The 20,503-nt window shown below is 40.1% G+C and overlaps 1 protein-coding gene and 1 non-coding gene across 17 annotated transcripts in view; one reads left to right on the plus strand and one right to left on the minus strand.

The window, feature by feature from the left end:
* The window catches only part of UBAP2 (ubiquitin associated protein 2), a 118,600-nt gene that overhangs the window by 21,084 nt on the left and 77,013 nt on the right, over nucleotides 1-20,503 (plus strand). For all 16 annotated transcript variants that reach the window (XR_003429173.1, XM_027089035.1, XM_027089051.1 and 13 more), the window contains one exon: nucleotides 15,521-15,660. Coding sequence is in view for 15 of the 16 variants with exons in the window: in XM_027089035.1 (XP_026944836.1) it covers nucleotides 15,562-15,660 (99 nt within the window). In the remaining variant the exon portion in view is untranslated. The remainder of the gene's footprint in view (nucleotides 1-15,520; nucleotides 15,661-20,503) is intronic.
* Nucleotides 7,021-7,127, minus strand: LOC113610714 (U6 spliceosomal RNA). The gene has a single exon (XR_003429186.1). It is a non-coding gene; the product is annotated as a U6 spliceosomal RNA (small nuclear RNA).

The raw sequence follows: 20,503 nt of genomic DNA on the forward strand, positions 1-20,503 counted from the left end.
CACTTTTTTCCCCCTCTGCTTACTTTATAAACTTGCACGTTTATCTTTAGAGCATGTGCTCTAGGCGTGCGGGCTTCAGTAGTTGCAGCACTCAGGCTCAGTAGTTGTGGCTTGCGGGCTCTAGAGCTCAGCGTCAGTAGTTGTGGCGCACGAGCTTAGCTGCTCTGTGGCATGTGGGATCTTCCTGGACCAGAGCTTGAACCCGTGTCCCCTGCATTGGCAGGCGGATTCTTAACCACTGTGCCACCAAGGAATTCCCTAGAGATATAAAGTCTTAATGTTTATATTGAGGCAGTGAATTAGTAAATTTTTTATAGTTTGAAACATAAGGAGTTTATGGTTTTTCTGATTGACAAGTGAGATTCAGATACATTACATCAAAGTGTTTGGTTTTAATAGCAAGACTATTAAGACTAAAAGTCTTGTGTAAATCAAAAAACTCGATCTAAGCATCCATTCAATTTAGCTTATTTCTGTACTTGCAGATTTTCATCACCAGATGGCACTGCTGTAAGAAGAAATTCTCATTTTGTTATATTTAATGTACCTAGTTTATTTTCATAAATGGGGGCACTGAGGATTAAACAGTTAAAGATGAGTGAGAAAAGGATCACATAATTCAATTAAAAAAAGAACTGTTTTGAAATCTGTGGGTAAACTAAAAATGACTTTTTTTAAAAAAAGGTTTTACCCTGGGAATGCCACTCAGCCAGGCAGGTTTTGGTTGGATGCTTAACTTTTAGATATTTAGCATAGAATTATAGAGTATTAGTGCTCAAAGTGATTTTAGAAAGAATCAAGTAATCCCTTTATTTCAGAAATAATAGTTTCACATTTGTATGATGCTTGACAGTTTCATATGTTTGTATTCATATCTGAGAACACTAAACTCAAAGAAAGCTCTTAAAATAATCGTGACAAAACAATTAACCTTGTTTATATAATACAACCAAAACAGTAAACCCAAACCAATAAAATCTCAAAATCTTTAACTCAAAAAAGTATGCGAAGTGTGTATTCATACTGACAGTGAGAGACGGATTCAAATAGAGTAAAAAGTTTTAAACCGGCATATTAGGCATGTGAGATATTCTGGTTAATTGGTTATTTGCTATTTACAGTGTATGTATAAGGCAGTGCAGTAATATGCCTGTGGCCTTTAGCATTCCAGTTGACAGAGGACCTATTAAGAAAATTAGTAAATAATATTAGAATAGCTGATTCAATGAAAAGCTTGTGAAACCTTTTCTAGCTAAAATAGGTTTCAGGGACATAATTTTCCTTGTGATGCCTGAAATGGTATCCTGAATTATAGTTCGTCTCTTCTCTAAATTTAAGATACACAGGTCCAAAAGATAACTAGAAATACTTGTATAATGTCATTTCATTAACCTGAGATGTGTAAGATTTATAAATAGGGGAACATTGTTTCACATCATGGGAGTGCTTGCTTTGAGGTGTCTGTAACTGATTGTTTTAGAAAACAGAATTCAATTCATGTATTGTTCTTTTTTGGAATCATTGGCTCTGTTATGATTTGGTCTTCCTTACGTCATTCTTAATTTTTATAAGTTACCAGCTTCTATCACATGTCATTTCAACATATTTATCAAATGTCTCTTATATTGACACCTATTTAGTAGTGAAGGGAAAAAACAAAATAAAATGAATTTCTGGTCTTAACTCGTTTATGATTTAAGGTTAGGAAGACAAGTTAGATATAGAAGAAACAGAATTGATAAGCTAAAATATGAATTGCATGTATGTACTGTAGAATTCAAAGGAAAGTTAATATATAAAAAGTATTAGGAAATATAATCCTAGAAATCTGTAGGCTGTTTTGGGATATTTTAAATGGACTTTGATGGAAACTTAAGGGCTATTTTGGTTATCTACTATGAAGCTCTGACAGACTCTTGCTGGTTTTCCTATTGGATAATTTTCTGTTGCTTTGTGTTTCATGGTATTTCTCTTTGTTTTTTTTCTTTTTTTTTTTAGCTGCACTGAGCGGCTTATGGGATCTTAGTTCCCTGATGACCGGGTATTGAACCCAGGCCCTCAGCAGTGAAAGCAGAGTCTTAACCACTGGACTGCCAGGGAATTCCCCATAGTATTTCTTTCTTTCTTTGTGTTTTAATTGAAGTATAGTTGATTTACAATGTTAGTTTCTGGTATACAGCAAAGTGATTCAGTTTTACATATATATTTTTCATATTCTTCCCATTATGGTTTATTACAGGATATTGAATGTAGTTCCCTGTGCTATACAACAGGACCTTGTTTATCCATCAGAGTTTTTTTTTTAAGATTTCTTTGATGTGGACCTTTTTTTTTTTTTTGGTGGTATGTGGGCCTCTCACTGTTGTGGCCTCTCCTGTTGCGGAGCACAGGCTCCAGACGCGCAGGCTCAACGGCCATGGCTCATGGACCCAGCCGCTCCACGGCATGTGGGATCTTCCCGGACCAGGGCACGAACCCGTGTCCCCTGCATCGGCAGGTGGACTCTCAACCACTGCACTACCAGGGAAGCACAATGTGGACCATTTTTAAAGTCTTTATTAAATTTGTTACAATATTCCTTCTGTTTTATGTTTTGGTTTTTTGGCCATGAGGCACGTGGGAGCTTAGCTTCCTGACCAGGGATTGAATCCGCACCCCCTTGCATTGGAAGGCGAAATGTTAACTACTGGACCACCAGGGAAGTCCCCAGTATTTCTTAATATTGATAAAATCCAAATACTAGTTCTTGTCACATGTATGTTGATAAAAAATTTCCCAGTTTATGGCTTGTATTTTCACAGGGCCAGCTGCTTTTTTATGAACAGAAGTTTTTAATTTTAAAGTTATTAATCTTTGGGACTTCCCTGGAGGTCCAGTGGTTAGGACTCTGCTCTTCCACTGCAGGGGGCCTGGGTTCAATCCCTGGTTGGGGAACTAAGATCCCGCATGCCGCTTGTGTGGCCAAAAAAAAAAAAAGGTATTAATCTTTGCAATTTTAGCAGTTCTTAGATTGACACCTATTTAGTAGTGAAGGGGGCTCTAGAGTAGTGAGTAGAGCGGGGACTGCTCTTGGTTGCGGTGCGCGGGCTTCTCTTAAGAGAATAATTACTATTATGAGATAAAAATTCCTTTATACAGGGTGAAAAAATTAACCTTATTTTCTTCTGAAATCAATAATTTTGACTTTTGTATATTCTTAAAATACCTGTTAAACAACTTTTTTTACTTATGGCCTAGTAAAAAACATTTTTTAAACTATAGTCAACCAGTTCTTTCAACCTCTTTGAAAGTTGTTCTTTCCTGACCACATGCATTGCCATCTTTTTGGAAATCATATTTCTGGGCTTTCTCTTCTGATCCATTGCACGGGTTGTCTCTCCCTGTACCAGTCTTGTAGTGTTGTAATTACTGTGGCATTATAATCCTTGCTACCTGGACGATCAGCCTTGGGCCTTGTTGTTTTTGTTTGAAGGAGCGTCTTAGCTGTTGACTATTTGCTCCCCTGTGTAATTTTAGAATCACCTTGTCAGGTTTGAGACAAACCCTTGTTAGACTTTCATTGGGAATTTGTCGAATCCAGTTGAGGAAGAATGATAACTTTTATTGAGTGAATAGGTATTGGAGCACGTTTTTCAAGGGCCAGATAGGAAATATTTTCTGCTTTGCCTGTGTTATAACTATTCAGTACTGCCACTGTAGTGCAAAAGCAGCCATAGACATAGAATTTTTTTTGTTAGCTGGTATATAGGTGTAATTAATTTTTGTACATTTATTTTTGTATCTAGAAGTTTTGCTAAACTTAACCAATTATAATAATATAGCTGAAGATTCTTTACACTTCTTTTGTTGAAGTATAGTTGATTTACAATGTTGTGTTAGTTTCAGGTGTTTACACTTGTTTGTACAATTATTAGGGAAGTGGGATCTTTTAAAATATTATTTTCTAATCTTTTGAGTGTGTCTTTTAATTGCCACAGTGAGCTGGCAAGGACCTCCAAATCAGTGTTTAAATGGAAGTGATCACGGCAGTGATGCCTGTATTTTGTTGTTTATTTTTGTTATCTTAAAGGAATGCTTTTAATTCAGTGTGGTTTTTGCTGCAGGTTTATATAGATAACCTTTTATCAAGTCAAAGAGTATTCTTGTTTTCTAAGAATTTTTATTTTGAGTGAATGTTGAATTTCACTAATGTCTTTATTGAAATGCTTATATGATCATAATTTTTTTTTTTTTTTTTCCGGTACGCGGGCCTCTCACTGTCGTGGCCTCTCCTGTTGCGGAGCACAGGCTCCGGACGCGTAGGCTCAGCAGCCATGGCTCACGGGCCTAGCCGCTCCGCGGCATGTGGGATCTTCCCGGACCGAGGCACGAACCTGTGTCCCCTGCATCGGCAGGTGGACTCTCAACTACTGCGCCACCAGGGAAGCCCGATCATAAATTTTTAAATTTTATTCTGTGAAAGTGATTTTATTAAATGATTTTTCATTTCTTCAGAATTTTATTTTTATTTAAAAATTAAAAAAAAATTTATATTGGAGTATAGTTGATTAACAATGTTGTGTTAGTTTCAGGTGTTCAGCAAAGTGATTCAGTTACACATATACATGTATCTGTTCTTTTTCAAATTCTTTTCCCATTTAGGTTGTTACAGAATATGGAGCAGAGTTCCCTATGCTATACAGTAGGTCCTTTTTGGTATATATATAATATATATAATAAAATATATATATTTTAAAGGTAATAGTGTGTATACATCAATCCCAGACTCCCAGTTTATCCCTCCCTCCAACCTTTCCCCTTTGGTAACCATAAGTTTGGTTTCTAAGTCTGTGTGGATTTTTCATTTCTTAAACCAACTTTATTCCTGGGACATCCTAGACATGGTTATGGTGTATTTTCTTTTTTATACAATGCTGGATTCAATTTAGAATTTTTATGGCTACATCTGTCAGTGAGATTGACTTATAATTATTGTTTCTTCTACTGTCCTTATCAGGTTCTAGTATCAAGGCTAATTTCATCCTCATATTTTCATTTTCATGTCTTGCCTCTTTAATATAATTAGAATGACTTGTTCTTTAATTATGTGATAGTAATTGTGGGCAAAATTGTTGGGTGAATTGATTCTTTAAATTGTGATAAAATATGTGTAACATAAAATTTACCTTTTTAACCATTTTAAGGTGTACAGTTCAGTGACATTAAGTACATTCATATTGTTGTACAGCCATAGGGGTGCATTAATTTTTGAATGCCTTGGGTCCACAGTTTTCTGAAGAGAACTTATTAAGGAGCTAGAATGTGTGAAGTAGTGGAAAGAGTCCAAACTTTGGCATCAAGACAGACCTGTACATCCCAACTCCCTTATTACTTGGCCTAGGTCTATGTGATAGGTTATATATTCACCTATAAAACAGATATCGTAATACCCACCTTGCACAGATAATGTGATAATTTGGAGGTAAAGTGGTTCCTGGAGTGTCGATAATACGATGGCAGTTGCTACTATTATAATAAATTTGCAGCTCTAAATATTAAAAAGTGTACTTAGCTTTGCTAGGAATGCCTCTGTTCTACAAATTAGGATGTTTGTAATGCTGCTTGACCTCAGTTCTTTTTGTAATACTTTTTTTTTTTTTGGCCACACTGCGTGGCCTCCAGGATCTTCGTTCCCTGACCAGGGATCGAACCTGGGCCCCTAGCAGTGGAAGTGCAGAGTCCTAACCACTGGACCGCCAGGGAATTCCTCATAAATATTTCTTGACCACAGCTTTAGTCCAGTACAAGCTTTGTTTTTTGGCTGCATTGGGTCTTCGTTGCTGCATGCGGGCTTTCTCTAGTTGCGGCGAGCGGGGGCTGCTCTTGGTTGTGGTGCACGGGCTTCTCATTGCGGTGGCTTCTCTTGTTGTGGAGCATGTCCTCTAGGCTCACAGCTTCAGTAGTTGTGGCACGCAGGCTCAGTAGTCGTGGCTCGCGGGCTCTAGAGCGCAGGCTCAGTAGTTGTGGCACACGGGCTTAGTTGCTCCGTGGCATGTGGGATCTTCCTGGACCAGGGCTCGAACTCATGTCTCCTGCATTGGCAGGCGGATTCTTAACGATTGCGCCACGAGGGAAGCCCCCCAGTACAAGCTTTGAACTTATATTTCTTGTCTTTTTCTGCTCAGTTTCTCAGATTTATCCAGGATTGATTTCAGGAGCCACTTTTTTTTTTTTTAAAAAAAACTATGATTAGTACATGTTCTTTACAGCAGAAGTCTTGTTGATTTCCAGGATTGTGGTCCTCTAGTCTCCTCATTCACAATTGTGGATTTACCTCCTATCTTTAGTCTTTTTTGCTTTCCTTAATATTATAGTGTAGAATTGAGTCTGCATGGAACTTCTCTTTTTCTTAAGAGGCTTTCCCCCTATATCTACAGTGTTCCAGTCAAGCCTTCTTTCTTTGTTTGTTTTTTGGCCTCTCTGTGTGGATTATGGGATTTTAGTTCCCCGACCAGGGATTGAACCCGGGCCTGTGGCAGTGAAAGCACAGAATCCTATCCATTGGACTGCCAGGGAATTACCCAGTCAGGCCTTTCTGATAGCCCATCACCTGCCAAGTAGGTTATTCCATGCTGGAGGTAGATATTTTGTCATTTTTCTGCGGCTGACTCAGCCCCTTCTACCCATCATTCCTCTCAGAGTGGTGAGTGACAATGTGGTATGGTAATATTGTCTTTTATTTACTTATTTATTTTTTGGCCTTTTATTTTTTTAATTAATTTTTTTTTTTTTTTTTTTTTTTTTGCGGTATGTGGGCCTCTCACTGTTGTGGCCTCTCCCGTTGCGGAGCACAGGCTCCGGACGCGCAGGCTCAGCGGCCATGGCTCACGGGCCCAGCCGCTCCGCGGCATGTGGGATCTTCCCGGACCGGGGCACAAACCCGTGTCCCCTGCATCGGCAGGCGGACTCTCAACCACTGCGCCACGAAGCCCTTTTTAATTAATTTTTATTGGAGTATGGTTGCTTTACAACGTTGTGTTAAAAAAAGTGGAATGCTTCACGAATTTGCTTGTCATCCTTGTGCAGGGGCCATGCTAATCTTCTCTGTATCGTTCCAGTTTTAGTATATGTGCTGCTGAAACGAGCACTGACCTTTTATTTTTTAACTAATGTTCCTCATTCCTCTGAATCGTACACTTGAAAAGCAGGGTCCTTTCAAAACTGTCTCGCTAACCCCTTATAGGTGACTCCATTATTTCTGGTTTCAATCCAGGGTGTTATCATTTGTATTTTGTATTTTTTTGTTGGCAATTACCTCATGGTAGACCCAGAACCTCTAACCTTTGTCAGCAGCTGTGGATGCAAAGATACTCTGGGGATGGCGGTGGAGTGCAAGGCTAAGGGAAATAAGAATTTGGGGCCCTGATGGTTATAATCTGGGTAGAAATGAGCATAGATACAGGTGTGTGTGCTTGCTTGCTTATTATAAATAAATAAGTCAATAAATAGGCCACTTTGAGGGGCAATGGAGACTTCTTATGAAATATGACCAAAAGAATATTAAGGAAATCGTTTCCGAGTGGATATTCTTGTTTTACTGCTACCCTTTTGTAAAAATGATTTGTTATTAAAATGGATTCTTAAAACTTTTAACATGTTCCCTTAAGCATGAAATATTATGGCGGTTCTACAATTAAAGTTTTCATTTTGCCATATATATTGCCACGCTCCATTTTCAGCTTTTTATTTAACTTGATATAACATTTTATATTTAGCCACTGGAATTGGTTTTGTTTTTCTGTTTTCCAATTCCTCTCCTGCCCTTCTTTTTTGAAGCCTCTGTTTCTGGAGGCAGGGTTCTGGCAATTTCAAATGCTTTGTAGTAGCTCTTGGAGCAGTAACAGAGCCAAACCAAAAACTTAGTAGGTTTGATTCTGCTTTGAAAAGTGCTGGTTTTTTACATAATGCTTTCCCCATTTTAGGCCTTGGCAGCAGAGAGAGAAATCTGGCTTTTTAAAAAGAGGGCCTTGAGAAGGCTGATAACGGGTTTCTAGGCTTCCCTAGTTGGATATGATACAGTCTAAAGGGGATAGGTTGGATCAGTTAGGGCATTGTAGTATACCTTTGTCTTGGACATCTCATCCATTGAATCATCTTTTAAGTGGCAGACAGTGTTAAATCCCAAATTTAATTTTCAATCTAGTAGGCTCAACATTTAAAATTTATTGATGTGAAATACGTTGTTATTATTATTTTGTACTTCCCCAGGGAGTATTTTTATTTTTTTAAATTGAAGTATAGTTGGTTTAAAATATTGTTAGTTTCAGGTGTACAGCAAAGTGATTGAGTTATACATATATTTTTTTCTGATTATTTTCCATTACAGGTTATTACAAGATATTTAATATAGTTCCCTGTGCTATACAGTAAATCCTTGTTGCTTAACTATTTTATGTATAGTGGTGTGTATCTGTTAATTCCATATTCCTAATTTATTGATATCTTCCCCCAATCCTTTGGTAACCATAAGTTTGTTTTCTGTGTCTGTTTTGTAAGTAAGTTCATTTGTATTATTTTTTAGATTCTGCATATAGGTTATATCATATATTTGGCTTACTTCACTCAGTATGATAATCTCTAAGGTGCATCCATGTTGCTACAAATGGCAATATTTCATTTTTTCGTGGCTGAGTAATATTCCATTGAAGTACATAATTTTTTATGTGCCACATTTAGGCCAGTTGATTCAAGCAGATATTTGTAGGGCATAGATGGTTAGTCTGTTTCCAATTCATGCTCTTAAGTGTGGTTCAGAGGGGAGGATGTATACGTTTTCCTGCTAATTATATTCACCTAAAACAGCAGACTCTTTTAACGTTACAATTAGTTGATTGGGTTTGTACCATCTCAGCAGATCTTGATAACAGTTTCTTCAGAAAGGACATAGGTAGTATGTTGATTAAATACTAAGTGTAAGTTTATTGAGGGTCAGAGTTTTCCCCTAATTGTTCCTTTGGGAACAAAGCAGGTGCCTTTTGTTTTTAAGGGAGAATAGAGACCATTAAAAAAGTGTGAATTATATGATGTTGTTTAATGACCAAATTAGCAGTTATAGTTTTAAATTTTGCTTGATCCAGGGATACTCTTAAGCTTTAAGTACAGTTTAGAGCTCTACTAAATTCTTAGAGCAGGGTTTTTGGCCTGGGTATCCATCCATGGGCATTGAGGTGGTGGAGTGGGCTGTTCATGGATGGGTTTTGGGGGAAGGCGGGGGAGAGATGAGATATAATTCTCCTGAAATTTCAGGCAGAAATTTCTGTGGATATGCCTTTTTCTGAGGGGGGGGGGTGGTCCATAGTTTTCTTCAAATTGTCTAAGTACTTAATGGTCCAAAAGATTGAGTCACCATATTATATTAGAATGAAACACATGTTTAATGCAAAACATTACTTTAAAGTGTTATTTTTACCTTTAATGGGGTTGCGAATCTGGCATCCAGGGTTGTAATAAACTGGAGAGAGAACATTCTTTAGGAAGGGATGTTTTCAAATATGTATTGAAGCTTAAAGCTTATGAGAAAGGCCCCAGTGTTAGAGGTAGATATGAGCAGCTCTTCACCTGGCGACATCATCCGTGACTTGAGTAAGTGGACTCTTTCTAGTTTGAAATTCAAGTTCTTTTTATTTTGTGGGATATTTCAGCAAAGGATCTGTTCATCTTAATCTACTTCTACCTTGATTATTCATTTAAGTTGTGATCCTGAATTTTTGACAGTCTAGTTGATTTCATGGTAACATGTGGATTAGTGCCACTAGAAGGTCAAGATTTCTGCTTTCAGTTGGGATCCTCCATATCACTTTCTGTTCTTTTTACTTCTTTTAGCTTCCTCTCATATTCAGCTTAGTAGCAGTTAAAACCTTTGCCATTTTCTTACATTCCTCCACCCCCACTCGTCTAGTATGCATTTTCTGCAGGTGTTTTTTCTCTTTTACTAAAAAAGTAAAGACAAATACAACCGACTCCATTGTCTGTCTCCTAATCTCCTAAAAATTTAGCTGCTGCCATACCTGCCCTTCATTCTGTTGGCCTGAGGAGAGGGCACTCTCTTCCTGTCCAAGTGAATCATTTTTCTTTATTGCTATCTCAATTTAATGCCTCTCAATTATATCCTCTTCAGCTTATAGATAGGCCTCTTTTGTTCAGTAAATATATATTAACTAATTAAGCGCACACCCTGTGTTAGGCCCTGGAAGAACAAAAGCGACAGGACAGATGTAATCACTGTCCTCATGGGGCTTACAGTGTATTAGAATTGCTCACTGTACCTCATCCTGACAAAATTCTGCTTTGATGCTCTGTATCTCTTTCTAGCTACCACCTCTTGCAAGTATGATTAGTTTACTGCCACTCTCCCTCACTCACCTTGGCTTTTTCCACACCACTGTTTCAAAAATGTATTGGCAGTGATCACCAGTGACCTCCTAGTTGTGAAGTTCCAATGGACCTTCGATTCAAGCAGTGATTTAAAATTCTTGATAATATAAAAGGGTTTACTTTGATGTTATTTTAAATGTTCATGTTGTTCAACATTGCTATTTTTCTGAGTGTATATGACTGTCAGGAAAAGTTAGGGAGATGGTAAGGCGTGCTAAAGATAGGCTACAAATTATGGTGTCTCTAGCCATAAGTCTTGTGTTTTGGAGACTGCAGTGTCTACAGCTGGATGTTGTGTGGCTTGTTTTCATAATTAAGAGTTTTGTCTCCTCCATCCTGGCCTCTTGCTACTGTTTTGCTAGTTTAGGATTATGATGGCAACAGTTATTTTGTAATTTAGTACCTGGTTTGGTTTGTAGGCTCTGTACCCTAGGAAATAAGCGATTGGGACTTAACTATATTACATCTCATTGGCCTGTGTAGAACCTTTTCAAGTTTTATTTCCCATCCTTAAAATGCGGATTATGCCAAATTCTATGGAGTGTTGAGGATTACAGGGAGAAATTTATGTAAAACATTCACCTTGGTGCTCAGCACATAGTAAATTTAAATAAAAAGTTGCAGTGATCATATAGGCATTACAGTTGAGCCGTGTTGCCTTTTATGGGGAAAAATAATTGTTTTGGTTTTTTTTCCCACAGTTGCTTAGGTTTCTATATACCCACCACTGATTAAACTCTATGCTTTTTCTTCTTTTTTTAAAAAATAATTTATTTAAATTTTGTTTGCATTGTGTCTTCATTGCTGAGCGTGGGCTTTTTCTAGTTGCGGCAAGCGGGGTCTCCTCTTCATTGCGGAGCATGGGCCCTAGGCGCATGGGCTTCAGTAGTTGTGGCTCTCAGGCTCTAGAGCACAGGCTCAGTAGTTGTGGCGCACGGGCTTAGTTGCTCCGCAGCATGTGGGATCTTCCCGGACTAGGGCTCAAACCTGTGTCCCCTGCATTGGCAGGTGGATTCTTAACCACTGTGCCACCAGGGAAGTCCCTATACTTTTTCATATGTGCAAATTAACTTCTTTAGATGGTCAAGAACATTTTCTTGGAGGCATCTCTTTGGTATCCCCACTATTTTCCTGCTCTGATTAGATTTGGTTGCTCTATAGGCCTCCTGTCAGCTGTCAGCAGTCAAGATGTCATCTTGATATTTTTTGACTGTCATTTGGGGGAGCCTTCTGTCTCCTGTGTTAGACCCCCTTGTCATCCCCCAGTTCTTGGCAATCTCTGATCTGCTTTATTTTTCTAGTTTTGTCTTTTCCAGAATGTCATAAAAATTGCATCATACAGTATGCAACCTTTTAAGTCTGGCTTCTTTCGTTTAGCGTAATGCATTTGAGATTCGTGTTGTTCAATAGTTGATTCCTTTTCATTCGTGAGTAATATTCAACTGTATGGTTATGCTACATTTACTCACTCTTTGAAGGGGACAGTTGGTGTATTTACAGTTTTGGGAGACTGTAAATAAAGGCGCTATGACTATTCAGATTATTTTCAAGAAAAGTGGCCTATGGCTATCCCAAGCTACAAGGGAGGCTGAGAAAGTATTTAGCTTTTCACCCTCTTTGCAAGAGAACTGCAAGGGAAAAATATGTTGTAAATGGATTTTGGTAGGTAATTTGTGGTGTCAGTTGCAAACGGCCCCTTCTTGGTTTGCTGTTTTAGAGGTTTTGTTTATTCCAGGAGGTTCCTGAGTTTATGAGGTATTGTATGTGTGAACTCAACTTGTTTCTGTGTTCACGTTGATTGGAATTTTTGCTGAGTATAGAATTCTAGGTTGGAAGTTAAACTCTTAAGGCATTGCTGCACTGTTTTTTAAATTGGGGTAAAACATACATAACAAAAATTATCACTTTAACCGTTTTTATTTTTGGCTGCATTGGGTCTTTGTTGCTGCATGCGGGCTTCCTCTAGTTGCAGCGAAGTGGGGGGCTACTCTTCATTATGGTGCACGGGCTTCTCGTTGCGGCGGCTTCTCTTGTTGCAGAGCACGGGCTCTAGGGCGCATGGGCTCAGTAGTTGTGGCTTGTGGGCTCTAGAGCGCAGTCTCAGTAGTTGTGGCACATGGGCTTAGTTGCTCCGCGGCATGTGGGATCTTCCCGGACCAGGGCTTGAACCCTTGTCCCCTGCATTGGCAGGTGGATTCTTAACCACCAGGGAAGTCCCTAACCATTTTTAAAGTGTACTTTTTTGTGGCATTACGTGCATTCACTTGGTTTTGTGACCATCCATCTTCAGAAGTTTTTATGTTTCTTCCTCAATGGAAACTCCATACCCAGTAAACAGTAACTCTCCATTTCCGCATGCTCCCAGCCTCTGGTAACCACTACTCAACTTTGCCTGTGAAATTGACTATTCCAAGTAACTCATATAAGTAGAGTCATAGGGTATTTGTCCTTTTGTGCCTGGCTTATTTTATTTAGTATAATGTCCTCAAGGTTCATCCATGTTTGTTGCATGCATCAGAAATTCCTCCCTTTTTAAGGCTAAATAACATTCCATTGTATGTGTATACACCATATATGCTTATGCTTTTATCTATAGATAGAAACTTGGGTTGCTTCTGTTTTTTAGCTACTGTGATTAATACTGCTATGAACATGGGTGTACAACTATCTCTTTGAGACCCTACTTTTAATTTTTTTTGGGTGTATATCCAGAAGTGGAATTACTGAATCGACAGTAATTCTACTTTTGATTTTTTTTTTTTTCTTGAGGACCTGCCATACTGGTTTTCTGTAGTGGCTGCACCATTTTACATTCCTACTAGTGGTATTCAAGGATTCCAATTTCTCTGCATCTTCTCCAAAACGTATTTTCTATTTTTAATTTTTTATCATAATAGCTATCCTACTGGGTGTGAAGTGTGTTTTGTTGTTATAATCGTGTTTTGATGGCATATTATATTTAGTCGTATGCTTGGCACTTAGTAGCTCTTCAATAAGTGTTGAGTAAATAAAGGAAAATTACAGTCATTTTTGCCTGTTTGGAAGGTTTATTGTTTATAAGTGGTTTTTGCCTTAAGGTATAACTTGCTCCTAGACATCACATTCTTTAAAAAAAAAAAATTTATTTGTTTTTGGCTGCATTGGGTCTTATTTGAGGCACATGGAATCTTTCGTTGCGGCACGCAGGCTTAGTTGCCCCACAGCCTGTGGGATCTCAGTTCCCTGACCAGAGATTGAACCCACGTCCCCTGCATTGGAAGGTGGATTCTTAACCACTGGGCCACCAGAGAAGTCCCCTAGACATCACATTTTGAATTACATTATTGCCGGTAAAATCCAGGCTGGACATAACGTCACCTTTGGGTTCAAATACTAACTGCAAATGGGAAGAGGCAGATAAAACTACATATAGTACGGGGTTCCCCAACCCCCAGGCCACAGACTGGTACTGGTCCGTGGCCTGTTAGGAACTGGGTTGCACAGCAAGAGGTGAGCAGCGAGTAAGTGAGCGAAGCTTCATCTGTATTTATAGCCGTTCCCCATCACTTGCATTACCGCTTGAGCTCTGCCTCCTATCAGATCAGCGGCAGCATTAGATTCTCAAAGGAGCTCAAACCCTACTGTGCAGTGTGCATGCGAGGGATCTAGGTTGCGTGCTCCTTATGAGAATCTAATGCCTGATGATCTGAGGTTGAGCTGAGGCGGTGATGCTAGCACTGGGGAACAGCTGCAAATACAGATTATCATCAGCAGAGGTTTGACTGCAGAGACCATAATAAATCAATTGCCTGCAGACTCCTCTCAAAACCCTATGTGTGAGTGGCAAGTGAAAACAAGCTCAGGGCTCCCACTGATCCTGCATTATGGTGAGTTGTGTAGTTATTTCATTATATATTACAGTGTAATAATAGTAGAAATAAAGTGCCCAATAAATGTAATGCGCTTGAATCATCCCAAAACCATCCCATCAACACACCCGCCCACCAGCCACCATCAGTGGAAAAATTGTCTTCCAGGAAAACGGTCCCTGGTGCCAAAAAGGTTGGGGACCGCTGATGTAGTAGTAACAACATACACTTGTCCCTTGGTATCTGCACAGGATTGGTTCTAGGACCTCCCTCAGATACCAAAATTTGTGGATGCTCATGTCCCTTATAGAAATGGCATAATAGGGACATCCCTGGTTGTCCAGTGGTTAAGACTCTGTGCTTCCATTGCATGGGACACGGGTTCTATCTCTGGTTGGGGAACGAAGATTCCGCATGCCACATGGCGTGGCCAAAAAAAAAAGAAATGGCATGATATTTCTTGAATATAACCTATACACATCCTCCTGTATACTTTAGATCATCTCTAGGACTTCCCCGGTGGCAGTAGTTAAGAATCCGCCTGCCAGTGCAGGGGTCACAGGTTTGATCCCTCTTCCGGGAAGATTCCACATACTGCGGAGCAGCTAAGCTCATGCGCCACAACTACTGAGCCTGCGCTCTAGAGCCCACGAGCCACAACTACTGAGCCTGTGTGCCACAACTACTGAAGCCTGCGCACCTAGAGCCTGTGCTCCACAACAGGAGAAGCCACTGCGGTGAGAAGCCCGTGCACCACAACTAGGGAAAGCAACGAAGACCCAATGCAGCCAAAAATAAATAAATAAATTTAAAAAATGGGAAATCATCTCTAGATTACTTATAATACCTAATATAATGTAAATGCTATGTAAATAGTTGCGATAGTGTGGCAGACTCAAAGTTTTGGTTTTTGAAACTTTCTGAAAAAAAATTTTTTCTAATATTTTGCGTGGTTGGTTGAATCTGTGGATGCAGAGGGCTGGTTATATAGTGGTAAAATAATTGCTGGTTAAAATTGGTGATATTTGATATTTTTGTTTAAAATTGGTATAATCATAAACCATAGGCGTTTAGACTGCTTTAGTAAATTGGCTTAAGAGCTACCAGGAAAATCTAAAATCCTAATGGTTTGTTTCTTGAGAACTTGCATTCTAGAGAACCTTTATGTTTTATCTCACATTTCTTCCTTATCCCTGAATTTTATCCGTGTCATTTTCTATAATCTGGGAGTTTTGCTTACTGTGTCTGCTTTCTTTCAGATTTTCTATTTTGTGCATACATTATTTTGTATATACTGTATATGATGACTTCGGTGAGCAGTGACCGGTCCAGAGGTGCTCGGGAAAAGCCACAGATTTCAGCGACACAGGCAACACAACTACAGAAACAAGTGGTACAGGTAAGTTTTTGTGGAACTCTGGTTTGCTTTGTTTAAAATTACAGAAATTAAGGGGGCACATGTACTTTAATGTTTTCTTTTTTAGGAAACCTGGGATTTTGAAACTTGTTTTTAAAAGGTAGGTAGTATATAATAGGAAAGAGTAGATACTGATTCAGGTAGTGTGGGACGTTGTTTCTTAACTATTTAATCCTGAACTTTTTCCTCCTACCTGTTAGCACCTAAGCCATCTCCTTTTCCTTATTATTATTATTATTTAAAAAAATTATTTATTTGGCTGCGCCTGGTCTTAGTTGTGGCTAGCTGGCTCTTAGTTGCGGCATGCAGGATCTAGTTCCGGACCAGAGGTCGAACCCAGGCCCCCCTGCATTGGGAGCGTGGAGTCTTAACCACTGGACCACCAGAGAAGTCCCTTCTTTTCTTTATTAGTAATCTAGGTGTGTCCCTGGAATGTAATGCGAAAATCCCAAGTATATGGAGAAGTAATACTCTGAAGTAGAGAAATATCTGAATCATGCAAGTTTTTAAAAATATTTATTTATTTTTGGCTGTGTTTGGTCTTTGTTGCTGCGCGCGGGCTTTCTCTAGTTGTGGCGAGGGGGGGCTACTCTTTGTTGCGGTGCACGGGCTTCTCATTGCAGTGGCTTCTCCTGTTGCAGAGCAAGGGCTCTAGGCACGCGGGCTTTAGTAGTTGCAGCTTGCAGGCTCAGTAATTGTGGCTCGCAGGCTCTAGAGCACAGGCTTAGTAGTTGTGGCACACGGGCTTAGTTGCTCTGCAGCATGTGGGATCTTCCCTGACCAGGGCTCGAACCCATGTCCCCTGAATTGGCAGGCGGATTCTTAACTACTGCACCACCTGGGAAGTCCCTGAATTATACAGTTTTAAAAAGCTGTCTTTTCTGGGACTTCCTTGGTGGTCTAGTGGTTAAGACTCTGCACTTCCACTGCAGGGCGTGCGGGTTCTATACCTGTTCCGGGAACTAAAATCCCACATGCTGCATGGTGTGGCCAAAAAAACAAACAAACAAAACCTTCCTTTTCTTTCATGCATCGTTACCTAGGAAGAGTGCTTTTTTTCTTTTTTTTTTTTTTTTTGTGGTACGCAGGCCTCTCACTGTTGTGGCCTCTCCCGTTGCGGAGCAGAGGCTCCGGACGCGCAGGCTCAGCGACCATGGCTCAAGGGCCCAGCCACTCTGCGGCATGTGGGATCTTCCTGGACCGAGGCACGATCCCGTGTCCCCTGCATCGACAGGCAGACTCTCAACCACTGCGCCACCAGGGAAGCCCCCTAGGAAGAGTGCTTTAATCTTAGAAAGGCTTTTTTTTTTTTTTTTAATTAATTAATTAATTAATTTTTGGCTGTGTTGGGTCTTTGTTGCTGTGCGTGGGCTTTCTGTAGTTGTGGTGAGTGGGGGCTACTCTTCTTTGTGGTGTGCGGGCTTCTCATTGTGGTGGCTTCTCTTGTTGTGGAGCACAGGCTATAGGCACACGGGTTTCGGTAGTTGTAGCACACGGACTCAGTAGTTGTGGCGCACGGGCTTAGTTGCTCCGCGGCATATGGGATCTTCCCGGACCAGGGCTCGAACCCGTGTCCCCTGCATTGGCAGCGGGTTCGCAACCACTGCGCCACCAGGGAAGTCCCTTAGAAAGGCTTTTAATGAACAAGATCCATTTGTATAAAATATTTAACGTTAAATAGTCCCTCCTTCTCAATTTGTATTATTTTAAATGAAGTGAGATAATCCAAGTAAAATGCTAGCTAAGCACAGTACATGGTACAGAATTGAGCATTTTATACATGTTGTTGATTAGATTGGCAAACATTTTTTCAGAGACAGTATGGAAGTAAGTAAATAAACCTTATGCAGTCTATCATAATTTCAGATTGATGATTTGACTGTACTTTGATAGCTAATTACAGGTACTTTTTTTTTTTGCGGTACATGGGCCTCTCACTGTTGTGGCCTATCCCGTTGCGGAGCACAGGCTCCGGCCGCGCAGGCCCAGCGGCCGTGGCTCACGGGCCCAGCCGCTCCGCGGCATGTGGGATCTTCCTGGACCGGGGCACAAACCCATGTCCTCTGCATCGGCAGGCAGACTCTCAACCACTGCGCCACCAGGGAAGCCCTACAGGTACTTTTTTTTAACAAGTTCCCTGTTAATGTTAAGGGACATAGGAGATGGAGTCAACTCAGTGGTTGCATCATATCTTCCAGTATAAGGTTAGCCTTGTATTTTGCTGCTATCAACAAACATCTTTTATTTAGTGTTTGCTCCTAAATACACTTACGCTGGTAGGTATTTATTCACAACTGACCGAGAAAGACTGGCTATTGTGGGAAAAATTTGGACTTTCTGTATGGAGTAGGCCTTCTCTGTATAGATGAATGCTTAAGAAAATGTTTGTTTCATGAATAGCCTAAATACAAGTTATGAGTAATCATAGGTACAATCCTGCTACAGTCAAATATAAATTAAAACATTTTATTTTGTTATTTATCAAATCAGTAAAAATTAAATATTAAAAGTGAATTGTTGGGAATGTAAACTATCTCCATCTTCCACCCAAATAAAATCCTTGGAATGATTTCCAGAGAATCAAAGTCTCCGGAATGGAGGAAGGAGGGCTCCCTTCCTGCCAAGTGTTGTCCCTAATCATTTTTCCATTGGCCCTTTGGGGATGGCTCATTTTATATAATTAGAAGAAAAAAGCTGCCCACTGAGCTTTGAGAAGGATTCCTAGACCCTTAGATTTCTGATTTTCCTTGTAAAAAAAAAAAAGTTTTGTGAGAATTTCTCAAAGGAGTATTAGTAAAATTGTCCATGTTCATTTATCCATTAACCCCATTCTGGGAAGTACTTCCTAAGGAAGCAACCTGAAATTGGGGGTGGGGTGTGTGTGCTTCATTCCACAAGATGCTTATCGCCCAATTCTAAATGTGCAATGGTAGAGGTGTACTGTGATACCCTATGGAGGTAGCAGGATGTAAGAGAAAAACCGCTGAGCTCTTTTGAATCTGAATAAACCTGGGTTTGGGACCTAAGTTTACCACTTTACCAATTAGATGTATTACTTAAGTCTCTTTGAACCTTAGTTTAAAAAAAAAAATGCTTGGAGAGTTAGAGAAAAGTTTCAAGAGTAGTATACATAATTCTCGAATATCCTTCTTCCATATCCCCCCAGATTTTACATATTTACCATGTTTACTAATTTATCCTTTTCTCTCTCCTTCTACAAAGGAGAAACTACACACAGCTTTTCCCCTGAACCTTTGGAGAATAAGTTGCAGATATGGTGCATCTTTACCCCTAAATACTTTAGTGTGTATATTTTTAAAAAACGAGGATCTTATTTTATGTAATCACAGTACAGTTATCAAAAATCAGGATGTTAACTCATCTAATATAACCTGTACATTGTATTCATATTTTCCGGATTGTCCCAATAGTGTTGTTTTTAGCTAATTAAGTCCTTGATCATACATTGTATTCAGGTGTCAATTCTTTTTAGTCTCTTTTTTTTAAAATAAATTTATTTATATATTTATTTTATTTATTTGGCTGTGTTGGGTCTTTGTTGCTGTGGGCGGGCTTACTGTAGTTGCAGGGAGTGGGGGCCACACTTCGTGGGCTTTCTTTAGTTGCAGCAAGCAGGGGCTACGCTTTGTTGCGGTGGCTTCTCTTGTTGCAGAGCACGGGCTCTAGGCGCACGGGCTTCAGTAGTTGTGGCACGCGGGCTCTAGATCGCAGACTCAGTAGTTGTGGCTCATGGACTTAGTTGCTCTGCTGCATGTGGGATCTTCCTGGACCAGGGCTCGAACCTGTGTCCCCTGCATTGGCAGGTGGATTCTTAAGCACTGCGCCACCAGGGAAGTCCCTTTTTTAGTCTCTTTTAATGTGGTCTCTGTTTCATGACATTGATGTATTTGAAGAATATAGGCCATTTATTTTGTACAATGTCTCCCAATTTCAGTTTGTGTGATATTTTCTCATGATGAGAGGGGGGTTATGCATTTTTGGTAGAAATACCACAGAAACGATGATCTTTTTTTTAAATTAATTTAATTTTGGCTGCGTTGGGTCTTTGTTGCTGTGTGCGAACTTTTCTCTAGTTGCAGCAAGCGGGGGCTACTCTTCGTTGTGGTGCGTGGGCTTGTCATTGTGGTGGCTTCTCTTGTTGTGGAGCACGGGCTGTAGGGCGTGCTGGCTCAGTAGTTTTGGTGCACGGGCTTAGTTGCTCCGTGGCATGTGGGATCTTCCCAGACCAGGGCTCGAACCCATGTCCCCTGCATTGGCAGGCGGATTCTTAACCACTGCGCCACCAGGGAAGTCCTGATGATCTGTCCTTAATGCATCATATTATGACGTATAGGACATAGGTTTGTCTTATAAACTCGTAATCAGTTTTGTCATTTGATTATATAGTATCATGTGGGGAGATAAAAAACTCCGGTTTTTAAAAATGTAAAATGAAGTATGGTAATATTGAACTTAAAAATAAAAGTTATTTTATGAGCAAAAATGGGCTTATTTGGGAATAGCAGAGAATTGCAATTCAGAACAAGCAAGCCACGGCAAAAACCATAGGCAAGGGACTTCCCTGGTGGTCCAGTGGTAGAAAATCTGCCTTCCTATGCAGGGGATGCGGGTTCGATCCCTGATCGGGGAACTAAGATCCCACATGCCGCGGGGCAACTGAGGCCGCGCGCCACAACTACTGAGCCCGCATGCCGCAAACTACAGAGCCCACGTGCTCTGGAGCCTGCGCCACAACCAGAGAAGAGAAAACCCACATGCCATAACTAGAGAGAAGCCCGCACACCGCAACGAAGAGCCCACGCGC

This window comes from Aethalodelphis obliquidens, unplaced genomic scaffold, assembly GCF_003676395.1.
Source record: "Aethalodelphis obliquidens isolate GAN/ISIS:26980383/991018 unplaced genomic scaffold, ASM367639v1 scaffold64, whole genome shotgun sequence".
Lineage (NCBI taxonomy): Eukaryota > Metazoa > Chordata > Mammalia > Artiodactyla > Delphinidae > Aethalodelphis > Aethalodelphis obliquidens.